General features: G+C 53.4%; 1 protein-coding gene and 1 long non-coding RNA gene across 2 annotated transcripts; both read right to left on the bottom strand.

Annotated features, from left to right (window-relative positions):
• Positions 1-1,591: 1,591 nt before the first annotated feature.
• LOC127478262 (uncharacterized) lies at positions 1,592-3,738 on the bottom strand. The gene is made up of 5 exons (XR_007907149.1): positions 3,316-3,738; positions 3,001-3,226; positions 2,219-2,815; positions 1,953-2,015; positions 1,592-1,841 (listed from the first exon to the last, which is right to left on the bottom strand). It is a non-coding gene; the product is annotated as an uncharacterized LOC127478262 (long non-coding RNA).
• A 3,492-nt stretch (positions 3,739-7,230) lies between these two features.
• Positions 7,231-11,343, bottom strand: LOC127478258 (uncharacterized). Its single transcript, XM_051803651.1, has 7 exons — positions 11,186-11,343; positions 10,311-10,414; positions 9,695-9,765; positions 9,487-9,586; positions 8,905-8,918; positions 8,410-8,511; positions 7,231-7,577 (listed from the first exon to the last, which is right to left on the bottom strand). The coding sequence occupies exons 1-7, from the start codon at positions 11,263-11,265 to the stop codon at positions 7,389-7,391; spliced, it is 660 nt and encodes a 219-aa protein (XP_051659611.1). The 5' UTR covers positions 11,266-11,343; the 3' UTR covers positions 7,231-7,388.
• Positions 11,344-14,244: the final 2,901 nt, after the last annotated feature.

The raw sequence follows: 14,244 nt of genomic DNA on the forward strand, positions 1-14,244 counted from the left end.
CATACTGGCTATCTCGGGCCCCTTTAGCTTGACCTCTGATCGGATGGACCTTCAGCACCTTCAGCAGACGGGTAAAGGGTTGTGCATCGCCTAGAAAAAAAATTAAACAGTTACAACATATATGCATAGATTGACCACATAGATGACATCCTAAAACTAACTCCAAATTCGGCTGGGGAGTAAAATTCTCACCTCGCTTGTCTCCCTGCTGAGCCGCTACGCCTTGAGACCAATTGGGCCCCATCTGGAAAATAAAAAGCAAGAAGGCACAAGATAAAGGACTCCTACAGCTAAAACTGACATCCTTCATCCAACACCCAAGACAACCTTCTTCCCAGGCTGCTTCAACTCGTCTCGGTCTGGGGTACACTGTGTCCACTTATATGAAAAGAAAAAAAAAAAAACAAACAAAGGGTTATTCAGGTCACCCACATGGTCACTGAGACCTTAACCACTTCAAAGAACTCATTTCCACTGAGCAAGTGAGAACTCTGACCACAGCATACAAGAATACAAATGACAACCCAGCTTCAAGGCCCTGCTATCCAAGTACCATCAGCTCCACAACACTCAGCTATAATGATTGCACACGAGTTATGGACACCTGCTCCATCTGGCAGGACTGTACAGCCATCGGTTCGACTGTCTGAGGGAACTGACATGTTGATGTGAGACTGAGCAATATTCTATCTACCCACTGATCCACGTAGCAGGGCAGAGCAGTTCCAGGCTGACCCCAAGTGAGACACCCCATACCTGTGATGACACACACCATGTGACACAATTAAGAGACGAAGGACACAAACATGGAGGAGACAAAGGACGTGACACAGACCGGAACTGCTCTGCCCTGCACACGGGAATCCAATGATACAAAGTAAGCCCTTCCTTTGAGGTCTCTAAATAACCTGCTACAGGACACCCATTGCACCATACTAATTGCAAAAATCCCTCCGGGCAATGCACATACTTGCCCCGACTCCCAACCTCTCTCTGGGCCTTTGCTCTGCACTCATCTTTCCGAGAGCCGGGGATGTGAATCCATCTTTGATGCAGAGGAGGGGCACCTGGGCTGGCTCAGAGGTTCCTGTCATCCTGAGAGTACTCGGAGTCAACTGCAAGAAAGAAAACCAGACACCATATCTGAGTAGTGTGGCACGTGGTCCCAGCCCCGACGATCCCTCTACTCACTGGTACCGAGGCAGGTCCTCATGTCACTGGCTCTGACCAGACTTGGACAATGTGCTGTCATCTTCTGGGATACCTGAGCGAGAGAGAGAAACAATTAGAGGGCATTTCTAAAGCTGCAGTGGATCCCTGCTCCTCCTGCCTCCCCCCCCCGACTCACCTCCAATGCTCATCTGCTCCCAAAGGTTACTCGGATGGCACCTGCAATCAGAAAAGCTCAGTGCTTCATTGCTGATCCTTTTAATACTCAGAGATTACCTACAAGGACAGCTCCAGGGGACCAAACCGTGTACATCTCCTCATTGTGAGTTGGCTTCGGCCCTGTCAGGCTGTCTACATCTCCTGCAAAAAAAACCCCAGAGGCAAATGTGAGTACTGAGATACTGCCCAAGAGTTTGCTGCCCCCATGGCAGTTTCTGTCTGACACCCCTTGACCGTGACCTCTTACAGGCAGGGTCCCCATCACGTTGGATTGTACGTCAGAAATCAGTGCACTGCCTGGAAAACAAAAAAACAAGTATGTACACAGATTCACCACAAGTACACTGCCTGCAAAAAAGCATCTAATTTTGTCCTGCAGTCCCTGCTCACCTTCCTCACCAGGCTCACCTTCCCTCTAGTGCCTATCGTCTGCTGGGCCGGTGGCTCTGCATCTTGGGAAAAAAAAACAAAAAAACAAAACTAAACCACCAAACCATCCAAATGATCAAGTAAACCTAGGACCAAAAGTCATGTCTTGGCTCTGACCTCACATGAGAACCCACCTTCTGACTCTGCTCCTCCAGCCTCTTCTGTTTATCTCTGCTTTACATCCAGTCCCTCTGACGCTGCATAGAAATGAGTTACCAAAGTCAGCCATATAGATGGAGGGACCTTAACTGCTGTGTAATTCTAATTTCTCCTTAGACAAGCCATCTGGGGTCCAAAGACAGCCTGCACAAACAAACACTGACCTAACTTTAAGGTCCTGCCCTCAGTGGCTAAGCCTATCCACAGGTTAACTGGAAAGTCTCCTTTCTACTCCACCTACCCCCAAGTCTGCACTGCAGGGCAGAGCAGTTCCAGGTCCAACACAAACTCCAAGGACACATTTCCCAACAAGTGCTCTGGTGCAACGAGGAGAGAGAACTCTGAGAAAGGACACCGTGATTGTGAATTTTAAGACACAAAACACAGACTGGACAAAGGACACGACACAGACCTGAACGGCTCTGCCCTGCACATTCTACTCCAGTGATGAAAAGTAAACTGCTCCTCCTATGTGTGCCAAGGGCCTGTTAGGGCAGACCCTTTCCCCTGTGCTCATTTGAAAATCCCTCCCTCCTAACCATAAAACTGGACCCAGCTCTCATCCCCTCTCCAGGTGATAGTCCTCCACTTATCTTTCCCACAGCTGGGGATGTGAATCCATCTTCCATGTAAAGGAAGGACACCTGGCTGGCTCAGAAGGTCCTGTGATCCCTGACTCGGTCAGCTACGAGAAAGAAAACTGGAATTGAGACAAGAGTTCAGCAGCACGTGGGAGATAACCCCGCAATTGGCTACTCACCATCCCCTGAGCTGAGAGGTTCTCGGGCCACTGGCTCCGACCCCAGTCGGAGGCTGCTGCCGTCACCGTGTGCCGTACCTAGGAGAGTGAGAAAAAAAGTTACGTGGTGTGTTTGAAAGTAAGGGAGACCCCAGCACCTCCTCACTACCTCCCCGACTCAACCTCAATGCTCCTCCTGTGCCAAACACAGGCTGGATGGCACCTGCAACTGGAAAAGGTCCAGCCTTAATTGATGACCCTCGTAGTATTAGGAGATTACTCACAAGGACAGCTGAAGACCATCAAACCTAACTAGCAGGTGGCTGTGGCCCTCTGAGGCTGCACACATTCTCTGCAAAGTAAAAAAGCCAAAGGCAAATGTACACACTGAGATACTGCCTGAAAGGATGGCTTTCCTGGGGTAGCTCCTACCTACCTCTCCTCCACAGTGACCTCTTACCGGCAGGGGCCCTGAAGCACTGGGCTGTCTGTTAGAAGGTGGCAGAACCCCTGGAAAACACAACAAACAAAGCATGTGCACAGATTCACCACAACACCTGTAAAAGACCATTTACTTCTGTCCTGGAGTCAATGCTCACCTTGCTCACCAGGACTCACCCAGATCACCTCCCCTCCGGTGCCTAGAGCCTCCTGGGGCCAGGGCTCTGCATCTGAAAACAAAGAAAAAACAAACCCAAACAACAAAATCCTTAACACAGCGAGTAAACGTGGAGCCAAAAGCCACGTCTTTGTGCTGATGTCAGGTGACCACCCACCTTCTAGCTCTGCTCCTCTGGCCTCTGTTCTGTTCAACTCTGCTTTACACCCTGTCCCTCTGACATGGTAAAGAAACCCTAACTAAAGTCACCCAGATATATGGGGAGAGCTCAAAGAGTCTCCCTTCTCTTTAGGCAAACCACCCAGGGTCACTGCCTGCAGCCAAAGACTGCAGCTGTAATCGCGCAGAATATCTGGGTGAACGAGAGGAAAACTTAAGTGGCACATCTGAAAAGTCAGTGGATGCCTTCACAGGTATTTAGGGGGCTCCTGGACACTGCTTTCCACCCATACTACCTTCAAAACACCCCCGGCAATTCCTAAGCTGACACCCAAGCCCTTGCTCCATCTCTGGGCTGTAACCCCCCACTGACTACTTGCAAACCTAGGTGTCTGTAGCCATCCTCAACACAGAGCAGCTTCACCTCGGGATGGGATAACACTTGTGAAAAAATACCAAGCTGCAGTTGAAATGATCAGGAGATCTCAAAAGACGCAAGGCTCCTAAGGAAAAGAAAGCAAGATAACAAATTACAAAAGTACCTTACCGACACAGCACACAAAATTATTAAATTTAAAAACCTTGCATTTGAGTGTAATCCTCTTCATTGCCATATATAGCTCTGCTATATATTTTAAGACTTTACTGTCTGAAAAGCATAAAGCTTTTATCATGCACATCTGACCTTCCACAGACAGCTCCTTTCCCCTTTCAGTACAAAATTATTTTCATGGAATGACTCAATAGGAAGTGCCCAGGAACCCCAGATTGTTCTTTCCAGAACAGAAAATAAACAGAGGAAAGGAGCTTTGCACAAGTGTAACATACTCCAGAACAGACCTGATTTTAGTTTTACTCTTTGTGTTCAAATATTCCATAGAAAAGCTTCAGCAGGAGAGCTGGCACATTCCCAAGAGTATCCTGAAAGTCCCTTTCACAAGGGGCATAGGAAAATCGCAGTTATATGAGTCCCTTGTGCCTGCAGATGCCTGGGGATCCTCTCCATCCACCTTGTGCTCTCCCAACAGCAGAAAGGGTGTTGAGACAGGAGGAATGAAACCTTTAGCATAAAGCTGGGGAGGAATCTAAAGCTTCCTTTCCTGGGGAGCTTTGTGAAGTCTGCAGATGAGAAAGGGAAAATTTGCATCTCCTTTGGTACAGGTGTCAACAGAGGCTAAAACATTTTGCCTTTTTCAGACAACTGTGCCCTTTTTGGCTCCCTGGCAGCTCCAATGGCACCAGAACCCCCTTCCTGCACACCCACGGCTGTCACACTCAGGCACCCACACACCTTTTCTCCAGCCCACACATGGCCAACATTTCCTCACCCTGGACATCCCAAGGGGAGTATTTTTGCTAGAGAGCATAGCAACCCACCTGTCCTTGCAAACTGCCTCCCTGCAAAAAAGGAATCATTTTTCCTGGACACTTCCCCCACAGTCAAGGTCTTTTAAAACTGTGCCGAGACCACGCCAAAGATGGCGGCTGTGGCCCAGAAGTCCGCCCCGAGGCCACACTCAAGATGGCGCCACCAGGACTGGAACTTAGCCGAGGCCACACTTAAGATGGTGGCCTCCAAACCTGGAGGTTTGGAGGCCAAAATCTCCACCAAACCTGCTCAGGGTCCCTCCCAGCTTCTGCCTGCCCTTGCATTTAAAGGCATGGGCACATTCTATCTTCCAACAGCAAACCCCAGCTCCTCACTGGGAGTATAAGCCCTGCTCTTACCTGGACAGACTCCCGGGCTCGGCACAGCTGTGGGTCATGGAGCAGCTTCCCAAGGCCGTTCTCTCTCCCAGTAGGAAGCACAACTCGCCTCCACACCAGGGGAAACCATGAGCGAGGCTGCAAATGGACACAGAACGAGCAAAAAGCATTAACGCAGCACCAAAAAACCAAGTTAAAGCAGTCTTTGCCTCATAACCCTGCACGGGGAAAGGGTTTGGAATTTCAAAGCAAAACCTGAGACACCCAGAGAGCACAGGCCCCACAGCCATGCCACGGCTCTCCCCGGGGTTACCCGGCAGGTAACGGGCTTACCCGGCCCCCGCTGCCCAGCACAACGCGCACCTAAACGCCCCCCAGCTCCCCCGGTCCATAAACCCAGCGGACAAGGCGCTCTCACCTCCACAGCCCGGGCAGCAGCTGGACCGCGCCCTCACACACAACCGGCCACACCTTCCCCGCCGACCCTTCTATACCGCGGGCCGGCAGCGCTGCCCAATCAGCACTCGAGTGCCTCCGCCGAATCCCAGCCCGCCTGGCCCTGCGGCCCCGCCCCGCCCGCTCAGCCCGACCCCGCCCCTCCGCGCGGCCCCGCTCCCCGTTCCCTCAGCGCGCCTCCCGCCGCAGCCCCGGCAGGCGCTGCTGGGGCCGGGGAAGGGCGGGTGGGAGCTCCACTGTCACGGCCCGTCTGGGAGTTCTCCCGGGACAAGGGGACCGAAGAGGGCAGCGGGGACGGCGGGGTTCTTGGGGGCGGGCAGGGCGGGGCCGGGCGGCGGGGCCGGCGCGAGCCGGGGGGCGGGCCTGGGCGAGTCTAGGGGCGGGGCCGGCGCGATCCCGCGGCGCTTCGCTCTGGGCTCTGGGGTTGTTCCGGGCTGGTTTTGGGGGACTGCGCACACGCTGCCCTGGTCACAGCCCCGCCCTAGCTCGCTGCACTCCCCGCACCCCTTGCTCAGCTCCGCGGGGATTTGTGCCTCCTCTGAAGGTGGCAAATGTCTGCAAAGCCAGTCGGGAAGCCAGAGAGCTGCAGCCCCCGGGCCCCGCCGCGGCTTCCCCGCCCTCACCCGGCACCTCCCCCACGTCCCGCCCCGCAGCGCCGCTCCCGCTGCCGCCCTCGAACCCAAGGAACGAACCCCGTGCCCCCAGCACAGGCCGGTCACTCCCCGGCAGCCTCGGCAGCGCCGGGAGCGGCCGCAGCCCCCAAGGACGGGCGGGGCGCGCCGGGAGGGGCCGCGCGGGGCGGGGGCGGGTCCCGCGGCTGCGACCCCGCGGGGAACGGACCCCCGGGCCGGCCCCGTCCGGCCCCGCCGCTGGCCCTGCTCGGCCACCGCCCCTCGCCCACAGTTTTAACGTTAGAGAGCCAAGTTTAATCCAGAGTGCTGCAAGCTCCCAAGTGCAGGGGATTTCCATAGACTTGTTATTTTTCTCTTTTTAATGACCACATGGCTAAAGTCAGGGAAATACAATCAGCATTCCCTAAACACCATCACTTCTACATCCACCTGCGATCAGGGGCCGATGGGCAGCATCCTGGCCTGGACGGGCTGCAGGGATGGTGTGAAGGCCACTGTTCCCCAGGTTTGAAGGACTCTGCCCATGATCCCTGGCCCGTGGACAGAAAGCCCAGAGCCAACGGGAACTCCAGCCAGCAGCAGGCAGATGTTACTCTGTCCCAGTTTGCCAGGGGTGGGCACGAAGGTGCCCTTCCCCGTTCGGAAGTGGAAGTCGTCCCCTGTGCAGAGCCCGCTCTGATCCTCAGCCTCGTGGGAGCCAATTCCCTTGTCCCAGCCCACTTCCTGCAGAGAAGAAAGGGAAAGATTGCACAGAAGGGAGACATTCTTCCCTGGGAGGGTGGGGAGGTGTCCTGGCACAGAGAAGTTGTGGCTGCCCCATCCCTGGAAGTGGCCAAGGCCAGGCTGGATGTCTATTAGAAGGTGTCCCTGCCTGTGGCAGGGGGTGGAAGCAGATGATCCCTGAGATCCTTTCCAACCCAAACCACTCCAGGATCCCAGGATGATTCCATGCTCTCTCTCTGCATTTATTTGGCATCATTTCCTCTCAAAAACAACATCTGCGATTTAGTTGATTGCTAAAGCCATCATTTTAAAATCATCTCAGGAATCCAAAGGGACTGGAAAACACACAGAAATCATTCCTGCACCCACCAAATCATTAGGAATTGGAACCCCATTCCCCCATCTCTCTCCTTGTTCTTCTTGGCTGGAAAACCTGATGATCCCCACTGGCTCCTTTTAGGCTGCTTTTCTTCCACAGCTCCTTTCCTCCCGGCTGAAACCTCCTGGCATATTCAGGGCTTATCTGGAGGGAAGCCCCTCTGAAGTATTTCCTCTCTTGGCAATTCTGTGGGATGAAGAAGTAAAAAAAGCACATCAAGAGCTCCTTCTACCCCCTTCCCTCGCAAACACCCTCCCAGTTTGTCCTTGGCAGCTCCATCCCCCCGGTAGCCGCACCCGACGCTTCGGCTCCGCTGGGAAAGGGACAGCAAGTGCAGAAGCAAGTTCAGTGCTGGGCAGGGGCTCCCTGAGGAACAGCACTTCAGTGCTTTAGTCCGTGGCCTTTCCTGCTGCCCTCCCTCCTGGAGGCAGAGGATGACGCGTCCCTTGTTTCTCCCACGCTCGCAGACCCAGGTCCTGCTCCTTTGGCCCCACTTTTCTTAGCAGACCCGGCATCATTTCCCAGGGTCCCCAGGAAACTTCTGCACTCGACCCATTGCTAAGTGCAGAGCACAGGGCGAGGGAAGGACAAATTTCTCGGCACCCAACCCCTAAAATTTTCCTTCTCCGCAGCACGCTCCCGTTCCCGCTGTCTCTGGAGGTGCCCGCACGAGTCCTCCTTCTCCCAGCACCTAAGAGAATGTCCTTTTCACCCAGGTCCAGCTTACCATCGTCCAACAAAACACGCTGACAACATTTTTCACGATGCCAGTGGAGAGATATCAGAGCACACTGCACAGGGAACCCGAGGTTGCCCCTGGATCCCTGCAAGTGTTCCAGGCCAGGCTGGACGGGACTCGCAGCAACCGGGGACAGTGGAAGGTGTCCCTGCCCACGGAAGACAGGCTGGCCTTTGAAGGTCCCCTTCAAACCAAATCGCTCTGGGATTCCCCTCCAAAATCACTCCCAAAGAGACACAGCAATCAAAGCAGAGGGACTGCACTCCCAGCTTTTCTTACCTGCAGGCACACACAGCACAGCACGTTGGACATAAAAGCCACAGGGTTAGTCCTGCCAGAGGCGTCCGGCACACCCACGGCGACCGAAGGGAAAGAGGGAGCCTGGGAACACGGAGTAAAAGACACCTTAATTAGGACTACACTGAGCCATAGCCAGGTCATTCCCACAGACAGCTTCACCGTCCAGTCACACAAAAAGCACTGACCTACCAGGGCCTCAGGTAGGATGGCTCCTGACGCTGACCAGGTGAATACCTCCCTGCAAGCCCGCTCTGCTCCTGCCAGGCACTGGGGCTCACCCAGAGGGGCTTTGCCAAGCATCCAAGGGAAATTAAAATTACAGCCTGGGCAAAGGCGCTTCCCGCAGGACCGCTCCTGGCCAAGGCCACCGGTCCGTGCAAGTCAGACCACTGACCACCCAGGGCTGGGGATTTTCAGGGGCACGCTTCCAGCTTTTATTCTCCAGAAACTCCAGTTCTTTCTGGCGCCGCTTACCAGAAAGTCTTCCCCTGTTGGAAGAGGTCACTTTAGTCTTTCGAGGGGCCAGATTGCCAAAGCCCGGCCAGTCCGTTCCCACGAGGAAAGGCAGCTTTGTCTTATACAAGATACTGGGGGGGGGAAACACAAAAGTTTAATTTAAAAGAACTGCCTAGAATAGAAAGCAATTCAAACATAAGGCAGACAAGACTCGTGCAAAACTGAATTACATTGGACTTCAAAGGAGAATTCTTTCCCTCTGCACCTCAGAGAACCCCAATTTTCACCCAGGTCTCGCTCACCATCGTCACACAAAACGTGCTGACAACATTTTTCACGATGCCAGTGGAGAGATATCAGAGCACACTGCACAGGGAACCCGAGGCTGCCCCTGGATCCCTGCAAGTGTTCCAGGCCAGGCTGGACGGGACTTGGAGCATCCAACCGGGGATGAGAGGGGAAGGTGTCCCTGCCCACAGAAGACAGGCTGGCCTTTGAAGGTCCCCTTCAAACCAAATCGCTCTGAGATTCCCCTCCAAAATCACTCCCAAAGAGACACAGCAATCAAAGCAGAGGGACTGCACTCCCAGCTTTTCTTACCTGCAGGCACGCAGCACAGCACGTTGGACATAAAAGCCACAGGGTTAGTCCTGCCAGAGGCGTCCGGCACACCCACGGCGACCGAAGGAAAAGAGGGAGCCTGGGAACACGAAGTAAAAGACACCTTAATTAGGACTACACTGAGCCATAGCCAGGTCATTCCCACAGACAGCTTCACCGTCCAGTCACACAAAAAGCACTGACCTACCAGGGCCTCAGGTAGGATGGCTCCTGACGCTGACACCTCCGCTTGCCCCGGGGGGGTCAAGAATAACATGCCTGGGAAGAAGTCACCCCCAACAACAAAAAGGGAAAATTAGTGAAGCACGGGGTCCTCTTCTGACTAGATTGCCACCAGCATTCCATAGCAAATGCCACGACTATTCTGTTACAGAGGAGAAAACCCTGTTCTCCCAAACAAACAGCGAGGAGATTTATGGGCACGCCTGAACATTTCCTGTGAGGAACTTTTTGTAACTAAGGAGCAGGTGCTATCTTGAGTTGAAGGCACCAATTTGACAGACACTTAGGACAGCAAACTCTTCAGCAGAGCAATTAACTGCTGCCTATTTGAACAGCAGGGGAGAGAAAATGACAGTTGAAGGGAAGACAAGAAAAGCAGAACTGGAATCAGCAGACTTTTCTTCCATCTCTCCCGAGAAAGTCTAGTTTGTCTGTTCTAATAATTCTATGCCCTTTTCTACATGAAACTTACACCAAGGCTGAAAAAAACAACTAGAAAACACGGAGAGAAGCTTTTTAGAATTTCACGGGATTTTCCCAAACCGATGCCAGAAAAGCAGAACTCGGTAGAATGTACTCACCTCGAGGCCTTTGGTCTTTTCTTCCATAAGCTTCGTCACCTGATTGAAAAAGCAGAGTAGACTCGGTATTTAGGCTCATAACAGGAAAACCTCCCCTTCGTTTCCTAAAAGAAACTACATTAATCTGCACAGCTGCAGGCGCGTCTCCAGATGTTAAAGCCTTTCAGCTTTTCAGAGGGTGAGAATGCCCTGCTAAGGAAGGCTGCAAAATGCTCGGAGCCTGCACAGGTCAAAGAGCCCCTTGATTTTGTCTGTGTTCCAGTCCCTGGCTAAAGAAACGGCAGAACAAGCGCAGTTGTTCCTTGCCTCTTCCCTAAGAGGTTTGGCCAGGTGCTGGGCCAGCCCGGGCACTCCGGGGGAAGGCCGGCAGTGCCCAAGCAGCGCCGCTTTGCCAGGGGCGTCGCTTGCAAGAGCGCCGCCGAGCGCCGGGCCCTGCCTCACAGTCGCCGCCTGGCGGACACGGCCGGAAGCGGCACTGCAGCCGCGCGCGGCGCTGCAGCCGCGCGCCCCCCCCCCCTTGGCGAGACCCGCGGCGCCTTTCGCGCGTACGGGCCTTTCTTCCCTAAAACCTGCCCTTGCCTAGAAAAAGCTGAGCAATTCACAGAGTTGCTGTTTCCAGCCCAGCTTCCCAAAGGATTTCTCTCTCCCGGCAGCACAGACAGGGTCCCCGAGGCAGCGGAGACCCTCCCCGCGGGGGGGTGTGGTGCGTGTGCAATGCCAGGGCACATCCGAACCCTCCCCTGCGGCGGCACGCAGGTGCAAGTTTCTCCGCAGAGGCGAGCAACTTGCCTGTCGCTTCCCCGGCCTGCAGTCCCCGATGGCCGCCGGAGAGGCAGAAGAGCGGCCGCGCCCCCCCTCCGACGCGCCCAGCTTACCCCGGGGCCGATCTCCGTCGGATCTGCCGGCGTGGGTCGCTTCCGGGGGGGGGAAGGCGGCGGCGCAGCCCCGATAGCATCTCCAGGGCACGGCGGGAGCGGGGGCGGGGGCGGAAGCGGGAGCGGAGCGGAGCGGGACGAGCGGGCGGCGCGGCGCGGCGCGGGGTCCTCAGACGGGGGCTGCCCGCGCCAGTGCCTGCCGCCGCCCACGAACCTGCCGCCCGCGCCCGGCGCCGCCGAGCGCCCCGCCCTGCCCCCGCAGCGGGAAGCGGCGCGGCGAGACGGCGCTGCGGGCGCGGGGCGGGGGTCCGGGTCGCGGCGGAGGTCAGGCAACAGGATAAACGCCTCTCTGAGGCGAGGGGGCCTCTCGCCGCCATCTTTAGTGGGGTCGTTCCGGTCCTGTCGGCGCCATCTTTACTGTGGGCTTGGCGGACTTCCGGGCCGGGGCCTTGGAGGACTTCCGGTCGCTTTCTACTTCCGGTGACCGACTTTACCCAAATTAGCGTCCCTCCTCGCTAATTTCTGCGCTTTCACTCCAAGAAATCTTCACGTTATTCCCCCCCCACACACCCCGGGAGAGACGGGAGACCGCGAGTCCCGCTCTGCCGCCGGAACCGGCCCTTAACTCGAGCAGGGAGCGCTGCGCCGGCACGAGAGCCACTGCGCATGCGTCGCCGGTCCCTCTCCTGCCTGCCCTTACTTACCACGTGATCGCCGGCGTCTTGCCAACGACTGCGCATGCGCTGTTTAAAATTTTTTTCAATGCAGTTTTTGTTTTCCGTCAGCAGGTGGCAGTATTTCATCTCAAATATATGTGCAATTCCTTTTCTCTGTCACCAGATGGCAGTGTTGCTATGCGATTTTTTACTTATTGCATTTTTTTTTTTTGTTTTATAACCGTATTTGTTGGTGTAGTTCCTTTGGGAAATCGGATAATTGGCTTGTAATTGATGAGCGGTTTGAAAATTTACTGGTGTAATTAGGCTCTTCTCCTGGTTTTAATTCTCTAGGCTCTTCTCCTAAGAGAATTAAAATCAGGAGAAGAGCCTAAAAAAAAAAATGAAAATCAGGAGAAGAGCCTAAAAAAAAAAAAAATGAAAATCAGGAGAAGAGCCTAAAAAAAAAAAAATGAAAATCAGGAGAAGAGCCTAAAAAATAAAAATCAGGACGAGAGCCTTAAAAAAATTAAAGTCAGGAGAGGAGCCTAAGAGAAATAAAACCAGGAGAGGAGCCTAAGAGAAATAAAACCAGGAGAGGAGCCTAAGAGAAATAAAACCAGGAGAGGAGCCTAAGAGAAATAAAACCAGGAGAGGAGCCTAAGAGAAATAAAACCAGGAGAGGAGCCTAAGAGAAATAAAACCAGGAGAGGAGCCTAAGAGAAATAAAACCAGGAGAGGAGCCTAAGAGAAATAAAACCAGGAGAGGAGCCTAAGAGAAATAAAACCAGGAGAGGAGCCTAAGAGAAATAAAACCAGGAGAGGAGCCTAAGAGAAATAAAACCAGGAGAGGAGCCTAAGAGAAATGAAACCAGGAGAGGAGCCTAAGAGAAATGAAACCAGGAGAGGAGCCTAAGAGAAATAAAACCAGGAGAGGAGCCTAAGAGAAATGAAACCAGGAGAGGAGCCTAAGAGAAATAAAACCAGGAGAAGATCCCATAAAATAAAAATCAAGAGAAGAGCCTTAAAAAATGAAGATCGAGAGAGAGCCTAAAAAAAAAAAAAAAACAAAATCCAGAGAGAGCCTAAAAAAAAAAAAAAAATCCGGAGAAGAGCCTAAGAGAAATAAAACCATGAGAAGATCCCATAAAATAAAAATCAAGAGAAGAGCCTTAAAAAAATTAAAGTCGGGACAGGAGCCCTAAAAAAATTAAAGTCGGGACAGGAGCCCTAAAAAAATTAAAGTCGGGACAGGAGCCCTAAAAAAATTAAAGTCGGGACAGGAGCCCTAAAAAAATTAAAGTCGGGACAGGAGCCCTAAAAAAATTAAAGTCCTCCACTTATCTTTCCCACAGCTGGGGATGTGAATTCATCTTCGATGTGAAGGAAGGATGCCCGGCTGGCTCAGAGGGTCCTGTGATCCCTGACTCGGTCGGCTACGAGAAAGAAAACTGGAATTGAGACAAGAGTTCAGCAGCACGTGGGAGATAACCCTGCAATTGGCTACTCACCATCCCCTGAGCTGAGAGGTTCTCGGGCCACTGGCTCCGACCCCAGTCGGAGGCTGCTGCCGTCACCGTGTGCCGTACCTAGGAGAGTGAGAAAAAAAATTACGTGGTGTGTTTGAAAGTAAGGGAGACCCCAGCACCTCCTCACTACCTCCCCGACTCAACCTCAATGCTCCTTCTTTGCCAAACACAGGCTGGATGGCACCTGCAACTGGAAAAGGTCCAGCCTTAATTGATGACCCTCGTAGTACTAGGAGATTACTCACAAGGACAGCTGAAGACCATCAAACCTAACTAGCAGGTGGCTGTGGCCCTCTGAGGCTGCACACATTCTCTGCAAAGTAAAAAAGCCAAAGGCAAATGTACACACTGAGATACTGCCTGAAAGGATGGCTTTCCTGTGGGAGCTCCTACCTACCTCTCCTCCACAGTGACCTCTTACCGGCAGGGGCCCTGAAGCACTGGGCTGTCTGTTAGAAGGTGGCAGAACCCCTGGAAAACACAACAAACAAAGCATGTGCACAGATTCACCACAACACCTGTAAAAGACCATCTACTTCTGTCCTGGAGTCAATGCTCACCTTGCTCACCGGTACTCACCTCGATCACCTCCCCTCCGGTGCCTAGAGCCTCCTTGGGCCAGGGCTCTGCATCTGAAAACAAAAACAAACCAAAACAAGAAAATCCTTAACACATCAAGTAAACATGGAGCCAAAAGCCGCGTCTTTGTGCTGATGTCAGGTGATGACCCACCTTCTTACTCTGCTCCTCTGGCCTCTGTTCTGTTCAACTCTGCTTTACACCCTGTCCTTCTGACGTGGTAAAGAAATGATGTACCAAAGTCACTCAGGTGCACAGGGAGAGCTGAAAGAGTCTCCCTTCTCTTTAGGCAAAC

Source organism: Manacus candei, unplaced genomic scaffold, assembly GCF_025592945.1.
Source record: "Manacus candei isolate 608988 ecotype Guabito, Panama unplaced genomic scaffold, ASM2559294v1 h1tg000058l, whole genome shotgun sequence".
Taxonomy (NCBI): Eukaryota; Metazoa; Chordata; class Aves; order Passeriformes; family Pipridae; genus Manacus; species Manacus candei.

What these genes read in the sequence shown, in the direction of transcription:
- LOC127478258 (XM_051803651.1), bottom strand. Translation starts at nt 11,265, where the DNA reads ATGCTATCGGGGCTGCGCCGCCGCCTTCCCCCCCCCGGAAGCGACCCA. An exon ending in CGACGGAGATCGGCCCCGGG is followed by an intron (nt 10,415 to 11,185) that starts GTAAGCTGGGCG and finishes AGTTTCTTTTAG; the next exon opens with GAAACGAAGGGGAGGTTTTC. An exon ending in AAAAGACCAAAGGCCTCGAG is followed by an intron (nt 9,766 to 10,310) that starts GTGAGTACATTC and finishes ACTTCTTCCCAG; the next exon opens with GCATGTTATTCTTGACCCCC.